Source organism: Mustela nigripes, chromosome 12 (genome assembly GCF_022355385.1).
Source record: "Mustela nigripes isolate SB6536 chromosome 12, MUSNIG.SB6536, whole genome shotgun sequence".
Classification (NCBI taxonomy): Eukaryota; Metazoa; Chordata; class Mammalia; order Carnivora; family Mustelidae; genus Mustela; species Mustela nigripes.
Genome location: NC_081568.1, coordinates 28,679,865 through 28,698,443, shown reverse-complemented (window position 1 = coordinate 28,698,443; position 18,579 = coordinate 28,679,865). Strand labels below are relative to the sequence as shown.

Sequence of the window (18,579 nt, the reverse complement as noted above, 5' to 3'; positions counted from 1 at the left end):
TAGAAACATTAAATTTTTTTAATTATACTAATTTATAGATTAATCTACTATATTACAATTGGTCACATACATTTCTATGAATGAAATCACTCTCTGAAGCTGAATTTTCCCATTCTAGAAATCATTGCTTTGACAATTTCAACAATAAAAATAAAAAATTTAAACAGTAAAAATTACACAAATTGCTTAACACTAAAATACAAGGTAGTAAAGATTTGGTGATTTCAAAAATATTATATAAAATATACACTCTGACTTCTATTTTAGTTCATTGCCCAAAGTACACAGGTTCCTTGACTACATGACTTGTAAGTACTGAATTAACTGAGCAACAAAAAAAAATGAAGATTTTATTAAAACTAGAAATGTGGAATCCTAAATCCTTAAGAAAAAATATAAATCAGACTGATCATTTACTAATCTAACCTTTCCAGCCACAGTTTCTTCATCTGTAGATTGTGGATTACTGTTTCTATTTCCTGAACTTATTTTAAATGAGATAATATTATCAGGGCATACTTAACACAGTTCCTGGCACATAGTAAGCCCTCAAAATCTTATCTAGCTGGCAATGCTATATTAAGAAATAATCTCTCCTAATAGTATCACTTTGGAAATAGAAAGATGCCTTAAAACATATGCATTCTGACAAAACTCAATTCATTAAAACTGACCCCAGATTTACGCCAAACAAAATAATATGTAAGCTAAATATCTAAAATCATTTTTATTACTTACTTGGGTAAAAATCCTGAGCACATAAAATACTTTTTAAAATTAGAATAACGACCAAGTAGAAACATGGTACTTTTATTTTTATTTATTATTTCTTTTTAAAGATTTGTCAGAGAGAGAAAGAAAGAGAAAGAGAGCATGGGCACAGACACACACAAGCAGGGAAAGTGACAGGGAGAGGGAGAAACAGACTCCCTGATCAAGGAACCAGATGCAGAATTCTATCCCAGAACCCTGGAATCATGACCTGAGCCCAAGGCAGATGCTTAACCGACTGAGCTACCCAGGTGCCCCAAGACATGGTATTTATCAACTAGAAACACTAAAATTCCACTCCATAAAAACACTCGCATGAGTCATTATATATTTATTACAAATATAGTTAATTGATACACATTCTTAAAGAGGAACAAAATGTAAATAAATTCAATCATTCAAACACCAAACATGCATACAAGGTCAGGATTTCTAATGTAAAAGTACAATCTTCATACCAGGAAAATACAATGAAGAGACAGGTATCATATCTCCCTAAAAAAAGAGGAAAAAGCGAGGCGCCTGGGTGGCTCAGTGGGTTAAAGCCTCTCTGCCTTGGGCTCAGGCCCTGATCCCAGATCCTCTGCTCAGCAGGGAGCCTGATCCTCCTCTCTCTCTACCTGCCTCTCTGCCTACTTGTGATCTCTGTCTGTCAAATAAGTAAATAAAATCTTCAAAAAAAAAAAAAAAAAGACGAGAAAAAAGCACATTGGACTCTGAACATTGAAAAAGTCACATAAGGTATCAGAGTCAGCACTGAGCAACAGCAATACCTAGCTTCATGGGCAGGGCTGACACTTTCCTTAAAGTAAATAATCTAATAAAAAGCTAGTAAGAGCAAGAAAATATCTTATTGGCATTCACTACATGAATTGACACAAATCACATGGCCTCTGAGTATCAAGTTTTTCATCAAAAATGGAAATCATGCTGGTCACTTCTCTCATAGGGAAATGGGAATATTTAAAAATAAACTCAGGTCACCTTGAAAAAGAACCATTTTAAAAACTCAAACAATAATTATAAATGACAACTGCTAAAAACAGAAAAGCTGTGCTTAAAAAGTATATTTTGAAATTATTTTTAAAGGCTATGTAATACCATAAATTACCACCAAAGTCAACTTAATATGCTCAGGATATTAAAATAAGTATCTGCATCTAAACAGTTCATTACCAGGTTTCTATAAAGTTCCCAGTCAGTAATTTCCTACTCATTTTATAGCAAATAAATGTGATCAACAGCATTGAAGTCACATTTTTCTAAAAGGAATTTTTATTTACCCCAGTCTTCACAATCACTTCATATAAAGCTAAAATCATATTTTAAAATTCCAGAATTACTCACAAATTATCCTTTTCCTAATAAGCAATGGGTGGGGAAAGTTAAATGAAATTATATCAAAATCAAACTTTATCTACTCTTGTATTGATTTTCACATAAATACAGGATATGCCAAAATATGGTGGGTTCAAATGTTTCTACAGCAGTTTGATGATGGGTTAGTACCAAATTATTAAACATTAAATTAACATAATAGTTTTAGAAAATACATGTTTGAGTTGGTTAGTCTGGCTCCAAATAAAAAAGACTTCATATTTAAATTGGTATAGCTTTGCTCATAGTATTTCTGAAATTTAATTATGACTGCTATGCAAAAAACAAAACCTGGTTTACTACCATACTAAAAACTTTCACTTTCCATCACCAAAGATAATCTGAAATAGACAGTTTTTCTTCAAATACAATTTCTTTCTTCTTAAAGGGGACAGTATTATAATGATCCCTAGCACAGGTTCAAAATGCTTTCCAATAACTTTAGTAAACAAATTGCTGAATGGTTCCAAGAAGAAGCATCCTACACACTCTTCACAAAACACTAAAAATAATTAAGTATTTAATATTCAATTTTAATTTGCTATATTAGGCTTTTACTACTTTAAAGCTACTTTCTTTTCAAGTAATTATTATAAGTTATTGGTATCTCTGCAGACTCGAGAGAAACAATAAACCACACTGTTGAATAATACTAGAAATTATTTCTCCAAATAATACAACTAACATTACAAGATTACTGGAACACTTACAGGGTCTTCTTTCACTAAACTAAAAAAAATAACAGTAGAAATACAAAAATAGCCACTGTTGACTATCCATATAACCAATACAGGGGAGGTAGAGCAGCGTATTTATAATCTCTAGGGAAATACAAATTATTCCTTCCAACTAAGTTGTCAAAAATTTTAAAGTTCAAGTTTAGGGTTTTTGTTTTTTTTTTTTTTTTTGAGCTTTATAATGTTTCCTCCTTTAAAAATAACCCATATAATTGGTTTGGATCAAACAAAAAATATTTTCAATTTACTTTAAAATGTTTACACTAACTTAATGAAAGCTATCACACAACCTGTATTACTTACAAAACACTAAATATGTAGAATTGGGAAAATAAGATCTGGTAAGAACTAATTCACTTTAATCAAAGTCACAAGAAAAAAAATCAATCACAGAAACATATCTAACACATTGATTCAAACATCTGTGTAAGAAAGCTCCCTTTAACTATAAAACTCTAAAAGTAAGTTGCTTCTGTTGTTGAAAACTAAGCAAGCAGAACTCCTCTTTTCCATTACCTTTAGTAGAAACACGTTCATCCTTTGACATACATCTCCGTATTTTATTTAAATAAAAGTTGTAAAGGCATCACAGGTTCATTTAAGGGCCTTTCAAACATTCATACTGAAACCCTCACCGACCCGCCCCCGCCAAGTCCCAAACCCTCTGCTTAAGATGTGAAGTGTTCCTCCCTTCTGTATTCCCTCTCCCCCCAGCAAGCCCCCATTCGCCTGCCCCCCACCCAGTGTAGGCCTGAGGCCCTGTAGCAAACAGTGTCTAACAGGAGCAGGCAGCACAAAGACAGGAATGGGAGATTAGTGGGAGGGAGGGAGGCCGGGATTGGGGCTCAGCAGGAGCTTCAGGCTTTTTAAAATTCAAACTGCTCCCTGACCAATACAAATCACGGACACGCTACTGACTACTACACGGATTTATAGCATTAAAAACATGCCTAGTACGTGACAGCTATATTAACTTCACTCTTTTTAACATTTACCCATAGTTTGCTGGAAATGTACAACAATTTATTTTAAGCAGAGGGCTAACCTCAAAAATAACCTTCAGAAAAGTTACTTATTCTACAATGACAATAATAATTTGATGAGACACAAAAAATCCGAACTAATGTAACACCCATTAGTAAAACAAGGGACTTTGTTGATCAGTGTTGCTTCATTCTAACCAGTGAAAGTTTTCCTTCAGTGAATATGAGACAAAGTATCAAAAAAGTCTAATGCCAGGTACATTTATTTTTTCTATGCAATTTGTATGGCTGAGCACTTTTAAGCTGATTGTTTTTCCCTTTTACCAACCTACCCTTCCACCACCTCAATAAACAACCTCTGAACACTTTACTTACTCGTGAACTAGAATTTGTTAAGGCAGAACTGATATTTTTCTCTAGCATTTACAGATACATTTGACCTATTAAAATGACACCTCTCTCATTACACAGTCAAACATCATGGGCACAAACAGCCAATGACAATCCTGGGACCACAAGAAGATCTGCCCTGACATGAAAGGATGGCACCTTCTACTTTTTTTTTTTTTTTTTTAACCTCCCTGGGATTTTAAGCATAACTTCATTTCTATACTTTTAGAGAAAATGGGTTTTATCTGTACCTCGGTACAATTCTCAAAACAATATTCTTCTCATGCTTGCACACGCTTCGATCAGGAAGTACCTGGGTATTTCACGTATAGTCGTTTAAAATTGTCCTTATATAAGGCACACAAATCTAAAGTGGCAGGGTAAACCTGTCAAGTACTTTACACTCGCCTTTGAATAAAAGTCCATGTGCAACACACACTGTCAAACAACAACATAAAAGCTCTTGGTGAAGCGGGGGGGAGCATATGCAGTGTCTACCACACTATGGTTTTCTGTATTAAATATTCATGTGGGCAATTTAATTCTTTCAAAAAAGAAAATGAGTCTTTATTAACTTTCTAATGTCCTAACAAGTTTTACACAGGGCAAGAATTACCACTGGATCCGTGTCTGAGTATTTACATTTGTCTCACTAACTGAAACTACTTCCTCCCTTCATGGGGTCACAGGGGGAAGAAGGGGGGTTGTTTGTTTCACTGGGACGTTCCCCACTCCCGGACCAGGAAAGTTGTAAATATGGGGACGATCAGGGCACATTTGCTGTTAGTTGTATTGTTTCCGCCTCCTCACTAGCTACGGCTCTTCTCCCGGGCGAGGCCTGTCACCGACCAGCAGTAGCTCCGCTCAGCCCGGAGCTCTCCTAATCCCCGAGCTCAAGTAGATTCCGCTGGCCCGCGGCCTGCACTCTCCGCCGGGCCTACGCCTCCCCGGCCGCCCGGCAGGAGCCCAGTCCCCGCCACCGGAGCCGGCCGGGAGAGAGTACAAAACCACCGCCACCCAGGGCGGCTGCCACCAGAGAGGAGCGAACTCTAGACTCGCCCGTGGAGGAGACCTGGGGCCGCTAAGGAAACGGCGGGGAGGGGAGCGAGGAGGAGAGACGCTGAGGACCTGGCGCCGCCGCCGCCGCCGCCGCCGAAATAAAGAGCAGGAATTTACCTGGGCGAATCGGCGTCTGAATCCGAGGGGAGGCCGAGGCCGCTGTGGCGAGAGACTATAATCCGGGCCGGGAGGGGGGGTGGCTACGGCTCCTCTTCCGTCTCCTCAGTGCGGGGAACATGTAGAGCCGGGGGGAGACCAGCCGAGAAGACAAATCGCTGCTTCTTCTTCCTCCTCCTCCTCCTTCTCCCACATAGAAACACTCACAAACACCCGACCGGGGGCCCGAGCTACCGGGGGGGCATCGCCGCCGGCCCGGGAACCAATCCTCCTGTCGGCGGGGGCGTCCCTCCCTGCGGCTTGGTGGTGTCGGGTGAGTCGGTACCGACGGAGGGAGGGGGGGGGGGGGGGGGGGGGGAAGGAGCCCTGTGTGTGTCTCTCTCTCGTTCCGTCTCTCCCTCTCAGAACAAAATGCCGACCGGAAGTGCAGCTGCAGGAATGACTCCCTCCGCCGGCGCCAAACACTAACAACCACCCCCTCTTCCCCACTCCACTTCCGCCACCGCCGCTGCCGCCGCCACTTGGGCTCGCGTCCTCGGCCGCGCCGCACCACCCCGCGCCCGGGCGGGCCGGGGCCGGCGGCAGGCGGTGGCGGCTCTCCCTGGCGTCCTTCTCCTCGTCAGAGCGGCTGCGGATGGTGCCTTTTATTGTCGATCCTGCGGAGCGGCGTTTTCGCTGCGGCACGGGCGGCACCGGCTCTCCCCGGTCCTTATGTTCCCGGAGGCCGACCGGAGCGGGGCCCGAGTTCGGTGGTGGTCGTGGGCGTGAGGGGCGCTCAGGCCCGGCCCGGCTCGCAGGCCCGGCTCGCAGGCCCGGCTCGCTAACCCAGCTGGTGGTCGTTAGCTTTAGGGAGCCGAGCTCGGGGCGGCCGCGTAGAGGACGCCCGCGATTCGACGGCGACGGTGCATTTTTTAAATGGTGTCTCTGCAGTCTGGCGGATGGGATGTATCGTACACCTTCTCTCCCCCGGAGAGGCTGCGCTCTACGCCCGTGTCTGCATTATGTCTGCGGAGTGACAACGCAACCCTTGGAGGCGAAGAAGATTCCCCGCTGGATTGAATTGGGATCGTGTTTGTGATGCTCTGGTTTCTGGAAATATGCGGTCTTTTTGTTGGCGGTGGTTTTGGCTCTTCCCTAACTGTCGGGATGAAGGCCTGTAGGCGACGCTGTGCGAGCGAGGAGCCGGCCGGCGGCGGGCCGGGAGCGCGCGGGTCCGCGCCCCCCTCTAGGTGTGGGTGGAGCCGGGCGCCGGGGGAGAGCCGCCCGCCGCGACGCGGGCCACCGGCCGACCGTGGGCTGCCGGGGCGGGGGCTGCGGCCAGCCGGTTTCCAGCGTCGTTGTCCTCTTTCCCTGTGAAACAGTGAGGTACTGCACGAGGCTGGAGCACAGATGTGATTGTGTGTCCAGTGCCATGCTTCTCGTGGTCTCCTGTTGTAACAAACTTTCACCTGGGCGCAGCTCTCTGTTGAGTTGGTGGAAATTAAAGGACGGGGGCGGGGGGGACGCTTTGTTCTTTTAAAATGCAGTAGGTAAGCGAATTTTATGCAAGCGGGACGAGATGTGTGTTCTAGTTTCATGAATTTAGGTTATACGTGAATTGTATTGTTTATGTATTCGTGTGTGTTTTCCAATACGCTAAAGTAAATGGGGGGAATTTGCACTCAGGTTATTCCATTTGCCTCAAAAATCACTCGAGAGACTGAATCGGGTCTTGTTAACTCGTTTACTCGAGACCCTGTAATGGCATCGCATCTAGCCGAGAGGAAAAGCCAAAGTCTTGACCGTGGCCTAAATACTGCGCGCGGTTGGGGGAGAACCTGCCCGTAACATTCTTGCGAGCTGGACCTCTGCCCTGCTATTCCAGTGCCATATACTCTTTTGCCCAAGAATCCATAGGGCTTGCTCCCTCACCTTCAGGATTTTGCTCTGATGTCACCTCGGGACTTCCATGGCCCCCTCTCGAAACTGCATGTTCCCTGTCCCCCTTTCCCATTTTATCCTTCAGGCATTTTACGTATCTTACGTGTTGATCTTAGTATCTGTTTTCGCCCTGTAGAATGTTAAGCCCCAGGAGGGCGAGAAGTTTTGTTTTTTCTTCACTGGTCTTTGTGGAGAAATTAATGTATAGATTAATGCCTGACACACACAGTGGATGCTTAATATTTGGTTAATGAATAAGTGACAATTATAAGGGCCCTGAGCTCCCCCTGCCACAGCAATTTCTGAACTCTAGACCTTAATATATGCACTCACATGCCACAGAAAATCTTACGAAAGATTTGTGAAAACTGGGGGAAAAAAATGTGGGAAAACCGAGTTTGTTACAGAGTTCTAGAAAAGGGCACTACTTCTAGACATTCACCCTCCCCAATACCAGAAGTCCACAGACTAGTGATAATTGTTTTTAGGTTTCTGTAAATGGGCTTGATAGAGGACAGTTGATTAGTAGTCACATGATCATTTTCATATGGGGCGAATTAGCTGTGCTCTCTTGTGAACCACAGACTACATTTTTTATCCCATCTCCCCTCTTTTCTTGTAAAATACAGGCTAAATTAAAGTCTGAGAAGTGGTTGGCCTAGTTTAAATCCAGCATTACTGGAAAAGTTCATTCAGCATTTATTGGGCAAAAATATGTGTGCCAAGCACAATTATTCAAAAAGTGCCTGTTTCTGAGGCTTTATATAAAGGGCCACATATGGCTACTTTGGTTACTATTCAGTTATGCTGTCAAGCAAAGCAAATACTAGTGAGATTTATTTTTACTGTTTCCTCCATAAGAAAAGACTCAGTGAAAGCTGAGTGGTTATTTTAATTCACCTTTTAGTTTGCTGTTTATTACATTTACTTACCTGTAAGTTAATTGACAATGATTTTTCAAAACAAACAAATTGAGAATATTTATTTTCTATTATTGCCTGAAAAAATAGGCGTTTAAAAATGAGGATGTATACTGGTAAACTAGAAACTATGCAATAACCTTTTGGCCATAATACTTCACATCATACTTAATGTATTGAATTTTTTGGAGAAGAAAAGACAGTCTTTAAAACCGTTAATACGAATAGTTAGATCTTCAGTAAATCCAACAGTCTGTTCATTGTAAGTTTACCCATTAATCTTAAGAATAGCTTTAAGTAATATACAGATGGCTCAGAATATGTTTTTTCACTTAGTTTCAAAATAGTATTATGTCAGTTTGCTTAAGGAAACACAATTATCTTCCTTTATACTTTCTTAAATGTTATTGGTAAACTAGTAATTTTGCATGTCTAGGTAACAAAAGTCTTGGCATTATTGTAGCATTTAATTTATAATTTTAGAGTTGTTATTTTTCACTTCCCTCATTTATTGAAGTCTAGATGCTAATTAGCTTTATGATAAGCATCTCATATATATTAGTGAAAGAAAATAGACAAGGTCTGTACCTTTAAGAGTTTTAACATTTATATAGTTTGTATCAATTTTTTTCCAGGTTACAGAATTAAAGAAATTGTTTCAATGCGGACAGAATATTTTTCTATTAAATCGGTTAGTGTTTTGCTTGCCTACATTTAAGTATCCAAGTTGAGATCTTGTGTAGAATCGCTTAATCTAATTTTAGTATTTTTTTGATTTGTCTTGTTTCTTGAGGGTTTTTTTGGGGGGAGGGGAAGGGGTTGCTTATTTTGATCATCACCATCCATTTTATTTTGCTTTTACATTTTTAAATATTTATGTCCCAAATCAGTCGATTTTTGGTGGCTTTATATTTCATTGTTATATCCTTGATTTGTCAATAATTTGTAGATAGCCCTTACTCTGACCTAATATTGCCCCCTTGCTTTAAGTACTGAGTTGCACTAATTATATTTATTTTATATTCCTGGATATTCCCATATGTATTCTTGATCAGTAAATTGCACCAGATTTAATAAAATATTTTAAAATAAATTTCAAGGATTAAATATCGAATGTCAGCAGCAATTGGTACAATTCACAAATTACGAATTTTTTTATATCTTCAAGATAAATACAGTTTGCCATAAAACAATAGAAATGAAAATTTTAGAAAATAATTTCCACACTATTTTATGCCTACTAGTTCTATTCTTTGTTAGTGATATAATTCTTATAGAAAAAAAGTAAAGAACATGTGTATGTATGTTTTGTAGACTATTTCATATGCTACTGAAATTTCATATTTGGGAAATTAAGTAACTGTTAGGATGATTTTGATCTTAAGAAACTTTGATGAAGAAAGAGTTCATTATAGATATTGATTTGAGGGTGAACTACAAAAATATCAACAGTCTATAAATATGTTCCTGTTTCAAGTTTTCAAAGTGAATACCTAATCAAATTTGTGATAGTATCTATAAGTATCTATAGATAGTATCTATGATAGTATCTATATTTTAAGATGATAGAAATTTATGGGTTTTCCCTGCTCAAGGACTTTCTTGATCTTGGCCTTCAAGAACAAGTTTTGTCCTTGCATTAATCCTTCATTTTCTCGAAATTCATGGATTTTATTATTCATGCCATCCACTTATCTTATGACTTTACTGTGTTTACATTTTTGTGTATCTGTACTTTATACTCCCAAATAAAAGCAACTGCTTATACTACGTTACAAATTTCACTGCATTACATAGGGTAAGGCCCTTAAAAAAGACATTTGTAAAATACTTCATTTTAATTATTTAGAGTCATCTTCATTAAAGCCTAATCTTAATGGAACTTACACATATGCTGAATGTGAACCAGGTAGTTAAACTATACATGTATTTTAATCCTAATCAATCTGGAATAACAGATTAAAAATGACTTTATCTGGGAAGGAAAAATACAAAATCCATTAAAAACTTAACATCTAAAATAGTTATGAAAGGAGTGCTTATGATGCTCTTAAAAACATCTCCACGAGACTAGTGCTTTAAAACTTGGTCATATACCATTATGGGTCATGAAATTTAGTGGGTTGTAACTGGCATTTTTTATTTAAAACAAAGAAAAGAATAGAATCTGGATTCTATAATAGTTAAGTACATCACACATGGTAAAGTGTATTTTTAAGTAAACATTTATTCCATTTTTGTGTGTGCATGTGCTGAATTAACATGTAAAATCTATTTCTTACTATGGGATATAGGCCCAAATAAGTACATTTTTTAAAAAAACCTACCTTTACTTCCCCTCAGAAAATGAAGAAGAATGTTTAAAAGTTCTGATTGCCTATGTAGTGAGGCGTTTTAGAGGAAACATTTTAGGGTATTTTAGAAGAGGTTTGATAGTGATTTCAGAAAGGTGATTTTAAGGTGTAAAAGGTAATAAACTATGTAGAAATGTTAAATATAATTGAAGTTGTAAGAAAGAATTTCCTAGTAGAGCTAAATTTGGTATGTTTAGATCTATGACTATTCTTATTTTTTGTAGTACATTTTCTAATCTCAAATGCTAAAGACAGCAAAATAATAAATATAAGGCAAAAGAAGGGTTTGTTTCTATTTCTTCCCACCCTCTCTTCAGTCTTAAAGCAAGTGTTTATTAACTAGTGATAGGAATGCAAAGAAAAATGTTACCTTCATGAGCAATTACAAGAACAGGTTATTCTCTGAAAATGATAGAAACTCCTCTTTCCCCCAAAAGTAACAAACTGTCAATAAGGCTTTCTCTCTAGCCTAGGTAAATAATTTCTTTAAGTAAATAGTTAACCTTCATTTGCCATCCAACTTACTCTGTATTTAAATGTGCTTAACATTGTGTACAGAATTTAAAGGGGGGGAAATTTTAAAAGGAGAGTATTGTGTATAGAGTTTTAAAGGGAGGCAATATGCTGTATAAAATGAAAAATAACTATCAAACAGAAAATAAGGATTATGTTACACTGGAATGTCTTAATAGGATTTAGACATTTCAATAAAATTTAAACATTACATACTGTTTGGCCTAATTTCAATATAGATTTCAATACTGTAGCTTGACAGGTCTAAGAGTATTAATGTTTCTTTTCAGACGTATGCTTCCAGTTTCCTTTCGATTATAGATATTTAAGACCTAGTTTGTTTAAAACCTTAACACAAAATTGAGAGAGCATAAGAATCTCTAATTCAGTTATTGAACCAAAACTTATATACCCCAAGTATTTCACCAACGCAAGACATACTCTATAGAACTAAGACAGCAATTATATTACTAACCAGCAGAGGGAGCCAAGTCAGTCCTGAAAGGGTAGGATTACAAAGGGAGACCACATGACTTCCTGTTTGTTTGTTTGACGGTTTGGCAGCTGTTCTCTTTTTGAGTTTAGTCTACCGAAACCCAAGTAAAAGCATTAGAAAGGCTACCGGTGTATCAGATGTGGACAGGGTGACAATTTTAACTGTCAAAATTGCCTTGCATGAAGCAAACAGAGAAAACATACTTCTGCTTAAATTAAGGACAACCCAGGGAGGAATTTGCAGCATAAAAGAAAATTCTTTAAAAACCAGACATTAAAAGTTGAATAAAATATGCAAACAGTAAGATAACTGATTTTCTTTCTAATACAGGTGATGAAATTAATGTGGATCAGAACAAAGCAATTAAGCAGAGGAAAGTCAAGGAGAAATATAAAAGTGGAACTGTCTCAGTATTGCCCCCTAAGATGGCAAACCATAGAAAACATTACCTTAGGATGATGATGAATTACCAGTCAGATAAAACCATGAACCATTTTTTAATAAACCTACTTTTATCAAAAGCTGAAATTAGGCTCTAAATAGACATATTTTAAAATTATAAAGTTAGTACAGATAAGCAAATTGACCTTACATTAAATTTCTATTCACTTTGGTAAAGGGATAAATTTTGATTAAAAATAATTACAGCAAAATAATATAATGAGATGGTTTTCACTTTAGAAAATAGAATTGTTTCCACTACCCTTTATAAATACAATACAAGCAATATCTGTTTTATGACACAAGTATGGAGGAATGTAGTTGCTAAATGATAATTGCACTGTCAGCTTATTTAATATTTTCTAAGAACCTCAAAGTGCCTGATACAATGATTATCTGAAGTAAAACTGTAAAAGCTGGGTGTTAGCTAACTGCGTCAAAATGAAAAGCTTAAAAACCCTAGCAATTTTAGTCAAATAAATGCTAGCCTATCCACTTACTAATTGCATGTTTGTGGAAACTTACTGTCTGAAGCACAGAAGGACAATGGATTCAGGCAAATTTTAGCTATAGGTACACGTATTTATGTGTTTATTCATTCCAAAAATATACTTCTTGAACACTTACAATCTCCAGAAAGACCTGGAACTTGCCTTCATTATGAACTGGACAGAATTCTTGTTGAAAGATTTAATTTCATTAAAATATGTGAACAGTCAAATTCAATACATAACCCATTGAATCCAAGGGGTATGTAGAAGTATGTAGAGTATGTGGAAAACATTATGTAGAAGAGAATCATTTAATATTGAGTACTAAAAGGTAGATTGTAAACCTCTGTAGGTCAGTTCTTTATAGGTTAGGTCAGTATAATACACTGACCTATTTATTGGCATCTGGTATCAAATCAGTTAATCACCGGCAATGATATCCAAGAAATAAAATTCATCTCATGTCAGCCTTAGAAACATTCTAATGCCAAAAAAGCAATTCAATCAGTATTAATTTTTTCTTTAAAGATTTTATTTATTTATTTGAGAGAGCACAAACTGGGTAGGGAGGTAGTTGAGTGTGGGTGGAGGGTAAGAAGACCAGGGATAAGCAGACTCCGCTGAGCAGGGAGTCCAATGCAGGACTCAATCCCAGGACCCTGGGATCATGACCTGACCTGAAGGCAAATGCTCCCCCGACAACCACCCAGGCCCCCCAAGCCTGATCTTTCTAATTATATTTTAAATTCTGTTAATGTTTCCACCCATGGAAAAAATTACTGTTTTTTAAAAATTACATTAGTACGTGGCATTGCCTTGAACCATTTCTTTATTGATGAACATAATAATAGGTTAACTCATATCAAATTCCAATAAAAACTATGAACATTGTCACCAAAGTCAATATTGTACAATCGAAATTATGTAGGATAAGGGGCACCTGGGTGGCTTAGTTGGTTAAGCATCTGCCCTTGGCTCAGGTCATGATCCCAGGGTCCTGGGATCAAGCCCTGCCTGGAGCCCACATCCCCACATTGAGTCCCGCATCAGGCTCCTTGTTCATCAGGGAGCCTGCTTCTCCTTTGCAGCTCATCCTACTCTCTCGCTCAGGCTACTACTCAGCCTACTATCTCTCTGTTAAATGAATAAATAAAATCCTTAAAAAATATATACGTAGGATAAGTTTTTCCTTTTTACCTAATTAAAAAAAAAACTTTTTTACCTAATTTTTATTTAATAATCTAGGTCTCTGACTGTAATGATAAAACCAAGCAAGGAAGAAAAAGAAAACAGCTCAATCCTTGTCTTATTCCAGAGTAAGGAATGGCGACAGATGAGTAAAAGCAAGAAAGCAACTTCCAATGAACAAAAAGGGTTGAGTAAAGGATGTCGCTCTCCCTAAAAAATTAAATATAAATTTTAATCAGGAATTTAAAGCCACTGTCAATACTGTTTTTTAACACTGCTTTTTGGACTTCTGAAATATTTTATTTTCTCTTTAAAAAAACGGTACCAAAACCCAAGATGCTTTAGTGGTGTGGTTTCTCATTCATTAGTCTCTTTCCGTCTTACACTGTTGAATTCTGTCGGCTCTCCTGAGGCACCTCTCTGATGGCACTTTTTCAGTGCTGCCTTCCTAATTCTATCATCAACATACAGTAGCTTTCTCAAATATATGCAGATGATTCCTCACAATCATGTCCAAACTATGTAACTTTTGCTTGATGTAAGGGGAAATAACTTACATTATGAATTTAAAAGGGCTAGTAATACTTGATAATACTTCAGATATACAAAAGTATTTTTAATTTGAAGAACTTACATCTTACAGGCTTTCTGTGAAAAATGTGGAATATCTGTGTTGTGCTAGGAGCTTAGAATTGATAAAGTGGAGTCTTGTGCTTACATTAAATTTTGTGGGTTTTAACTGTACCTACAGTACTGCTGTAAAGACATCATAGCTGTGAAATCTGGCTCTGTAAGAAATGCTCACCAGAAAACTGGTTTGAAACTATTCTAACTATGATGTAACTGCTATATTTAATATAATAAAAGTATGACATCGGAATAAATGAGTCTCTAATTCTCTGTATTGTTAGAATATTATTGTTTTCTCAGAGTATCAGAAGACAAGGGGCTGCTTTTTTCTAGATCTAGTTTTAATTGACATGAAATAGTGAGAGTACCAGGAGGCATTTCCAGAGCCTTGGATTGGCAGGTGTTAATAAGATTCTGGGCAAGTCCAGAACTGTGACTGTGTGGAGCTGCTGGGGTATTGGACAAGCAAGCAAGGTCACACAAGTGCTGTGGTGGGTCTGTAGTTCTCCATTCACACCACCCTATGTTAACCTTCCGTGACTCTCAGCTCCGGTCAGGAGCCCCAGGTTCTATCACAGGGTAGTATCTAAACAGAGATTTTACTTCTTATTTTTTTTTCAACTGAGGTGTAGTTGATACACAGTGTCTTAAAGAAATTTTGAATTTGTATATCCAGAATTGAGGGATAAGTTTTCTTTACTAACGAATGCACATTTTTATTATTATAAACTACATCAGTCATTCAATAAGCATTTGCCCAGCACCTGTGTAGTGTAAACTGAATACAAATGAATAGCCAGTCTCTTTCCTCTTGTAACTTGGCACAGAGGAAGACTAAATCAAGTACATTTAAAACAGTGAAATAAATAACCAAGAGTTGTATCAAAAGTGCTAGGAAAGTACTAGAGAGTGGGCGCCCGGTGGCTCAGGTCATGATCCCAGGGTTCTGGGATCAAGCTCCACAATGAGCTCCCTGCTGAGCGGGAAGCCTGCTGCTCCCACTACCCCTGCTTGTGTTCCCTTTCTCGCTGTCTCTGTCTCTCTGTCAAATAAGTAAACTCTTAGAAAAGAAAAAAAAGTACCAGAGATACCTGGAGGGCTTGAGAAAAGTTTCACAGAACAGGTGAAATTTGAACATCAGTGAAGGATAAACAATTTTCCAGGCAGAAAAAGAAAGGAAGAAAAGAAATCAAACCATTCTAAAGAAAGAAAGGAACCCATAAAAATATATAGGTGCATGAGAAAGTTCCTTGTATTTCATAATCTGGAAATTGGTTTGGTTAGAGTGCAGATGATGTCAGGACGATGGGATCCGGTCCTCTAGCAGAAAGCATGGGGATATTACCTCACACTCAACAGGGAAGCATTAAATAATTTTACATCCAAGATAATAGATACATCCAAGATAAAATACAAGATAAAACTTGCATTTTAGAATAACTCTGCAAATTCACATTAAAAAGAAGTACCTATTACATGGGGGGAAAAAACCCAAAATACTTAGTGAAAGCATGGTTAACCTGCAAGTTTCATGCAATTTAAAAATGCGTATCCAGCTGAGTATTCATACTCTGACACAATACGTTCTCATCTGCCCTCCTCATGTAGCTGTATTACTTTTGTAATTTCAATCAAAACAGGAAGAAGCATAGGCAACTGAATGAAGAATGGAATGTGAATGAGGCTGGAGAAATGTGAATCAAAAAGAAAGCTAATGGAGTTGTTCAAGTGAGATGTGAGGGCTGAGCTATGGTAGCCTGGCTGGAGAGGGGGAAGAAAACTTTAAAGATAAAGCAGAATCTAGGACTTGTTGAACCAATGAAGATGCAAGGTAAGAGAAAGTGGGGTGGGGAGGACTCTGGCAATTCAGGTGTAGGTCTCTAGATGGACTTTGGTGTCATTAAATGAGATAGACATACAGGAGAAAGTGTAGACTGAAAGCGGAGAGGAGTACAAATAAATCAGTTTGAGATCAATTAAATTTGGGTTGCCTATTAGACTTCCCATTAGAAATACACAGAAGGCAGCTGAAAATACGTATGATACTTAGGAGACAGAGCTGGAGATAAAGATATGAGAGTCATCTTCATATATATGATAGTTGAAGACACAGGGTGAAGACCAGGGAGAATCTATGAAATGAAAAGGAGCCAAAGAATTATAAGGACCACTAAGGAAAAAGCAAGCTACCCAAGTTTGCTATGGTTGAATAATGCACCACTTTCCCCCTAAAATATCTGAGAAGGACCCTTTTTATATACAAGACCTTTATTTAAATATTATAACAAATACTTGGCTCTAAAATCAATAGGCCATAAAATGTTACTTTATCTAATTTTGGAAGTTATTCAATTATTGTCTCTCTTATCTTTTACTCAAAAATGGAAGAGTAATGGAACAGAGGTGGATTTCCTAAGAGAATAATGGAAAAGGTTAATGACATTTTACTTTTAAGCAACAAATTCGTTTTTAAAATTTATTTTTTTTTAAGTAATCTCTACACCCAACATGGGGCTTGAACTCACAACCCCAAAATCAAGAGTTGCATGCTTTTCTGGTTGAGCCAGCCAAGTGCCCCAAAGCATCAAATTTTTCTTAACATCACATAATACTTACAGCCCAGATCTAGAAAGTTTAGTTACAGCTTTTAAACTTTCCAAGTAATTTCTGTCTATACTAGTCCACATGCCACTCCAATCCAATCCACACTTCTACCTGATTGTTCTTGCTGCTTCACTTAAATCATTCCTTCTTAACCCCCATTTCTCTTACTACTAATCCTCTAATAAAATCTACCCAGTCACCATGGGTTTCCAGTATCCCCACACATTCTGATTCCTTTAAAAGTCAAGGGTGATATCACAGTCTTCATTGTTCCGGTCACCCAGAAGTAAGGTAGAAACTGACATAGCATGGAAATGAAAATTATGCAAAACATAACATATTCCGAGATATCCATATTTTTCAAGAGTGAACCACAATAGTTAGAAATCTATGTGGGCCACACACAGTTTAAATCACAACAATAAGAGAATTATAGGACGTCTGGGTAGCTCAGTCCATTAAGCATCTGCCTTCGGCTCAGGATTCTGAGATCTAGCCCTGCCTCCAGCTCCCTGCTCAGCGGGGAGTCTGCTTCTCCCTCTCTCTCTGCCCCTCCCCTCACTTGTGCTCACTCTCTCAAATAAATAGAACCTTTTAAAAAATAACAATAATGGGATTATAGTCTGTAAACTATTCAAAGTATTGTTTCATAGTATCCAAATAGCTTAATCAGCTTTATTCATAAAAAGGTGTACAATTTATAACCAATTTTGAAAAATCAAAGAGGATATTGTTGGTATTCAGACTAACAATGCTGAAGAATGTAGGGCTGTTCAGCAAATGGTACTGGGACATCTGGATGACCACATGCAAAAAAATGAAGCTGAATCCTAACTTTTCATACCATATGCAAAAGTTAATTCAAAATGGATAAATGACCTAAATGTAAAAGCAAAAACTATAAAAATATTAGGGAAAAAAAAAAAAAACCCACCCATAGGGGGAAGGATACTTAGATACCGAAAGCTCAGCTCGAGGAACCAAAGAATTAATAAATAAATTGGATTTCAAAATTAAAAACTCTTGTGCTTCAAAGGACACACAAAAAAAGAAAATGAAAAGAAAACCCTACAGAATGGGAAGAAAATATGCAAATCACATATCTGACCTTATCTAAGGATCTATATCTAGAATATATAAAGAAAAGTTATAAATCAATAAGTTAAGTAACAGCCCAATTTAAAAATGGACAAAAGATCTAAACATATATTTCTCCAAAGAAGAAATACAAATAGCCACTGAGCATGTAAAAATATGTTCAACATCATTAGTCACCAGAAAAATGCAAATCACAATGAGATACCTCATACCCACTGGGATGGCTAGAACCAAAAAAATCAGACATCAAATATTGGCAAAGATGTAAAAAATATTGGAACCCTAATATACTTCTGGTAGGAATATAAAATAGTGTAGCCACTTTGGGAAACAGTCCGGCAGTTCCCAAAATAATTAAACATCTAGTTGTCATATTATGCAACAACTCTACTCCTGGGTATATACCCAAGGAAAATGAAAACATATGTCCACACAGAAATTTGTACACAAATATTTACAGTGGCATTATTCGGAATCACCAAAAAGTGGA

The 18,579-nt window shown here is 37.8% G+C and overlaps 2 protein-coding genes across 3 annotated transcripts in view; one reads left to right on the top strand and one right to left on the bottom strand.

The window, feature by feature from the left end:
• NIPBL (NIPBL cohesin loading factor) overlaps window positions 1-5,521 on the bottom strand; it is a 205,563-nt gene extending 200,042 nt beyond the window's left edge. For both annotated transcript variants that reach the window (XM_059417012.1, XM_059417013.1), the window contains exon 1: window positions 5,435-5,521. The gene's annotated coding sequence lies outside the window, so the exon portion shown is untranslated. The remainder of the gene's footprint in view (window positions 1-5,434) is intronic.
• LOC132027490 (uncharacterized) lies at window positions 4,493-10,044 on the top strand. The gene is made up of 4 exons (XM_059416316.1): window positions 4,493-4,638; window positions 5,072-5,155; window positions 5,422-5,747; window positions 5,840-10,044. The coding sequence occupies exons 1-4, from the start codon at window positions 4,493-4,495 to the stop codon at window positions 6,256-6,258; spliced, it is 975 nt and encodes a 324-aa protein (XP_059272299.1). The 3' UTR covers window positions 6,259-10,044.
• Window positions 10,045-18,579: the final 8,535 nt, after the last annotated feature.

Excerpts from the sequence above, each read along its gene's own strand:
- LOC132027490 (XM_059416316.1), top strand. The coding sequence starts at position 4,493 with ATGGGTTTTATCTGTACCTCGGTACAATTCTCAAAACAATATTCTTCT. Across the intron at positions 4,639-5,071 it reads CACAAATCTAAAGTGGCAGG|CTACGGCTCTTCTCCCGGGC; the intron begins GTAAACCTGTCA and ends CCTCCTCACTAG. Across the intron at positions 5,156-5,421 it reads CTCCTAATCCCCGAGCTCAA|AGCAGGAATTTACCTGGGCG; the intron begins GTAGATTCCGCT and ends GCCGAAATAAAG.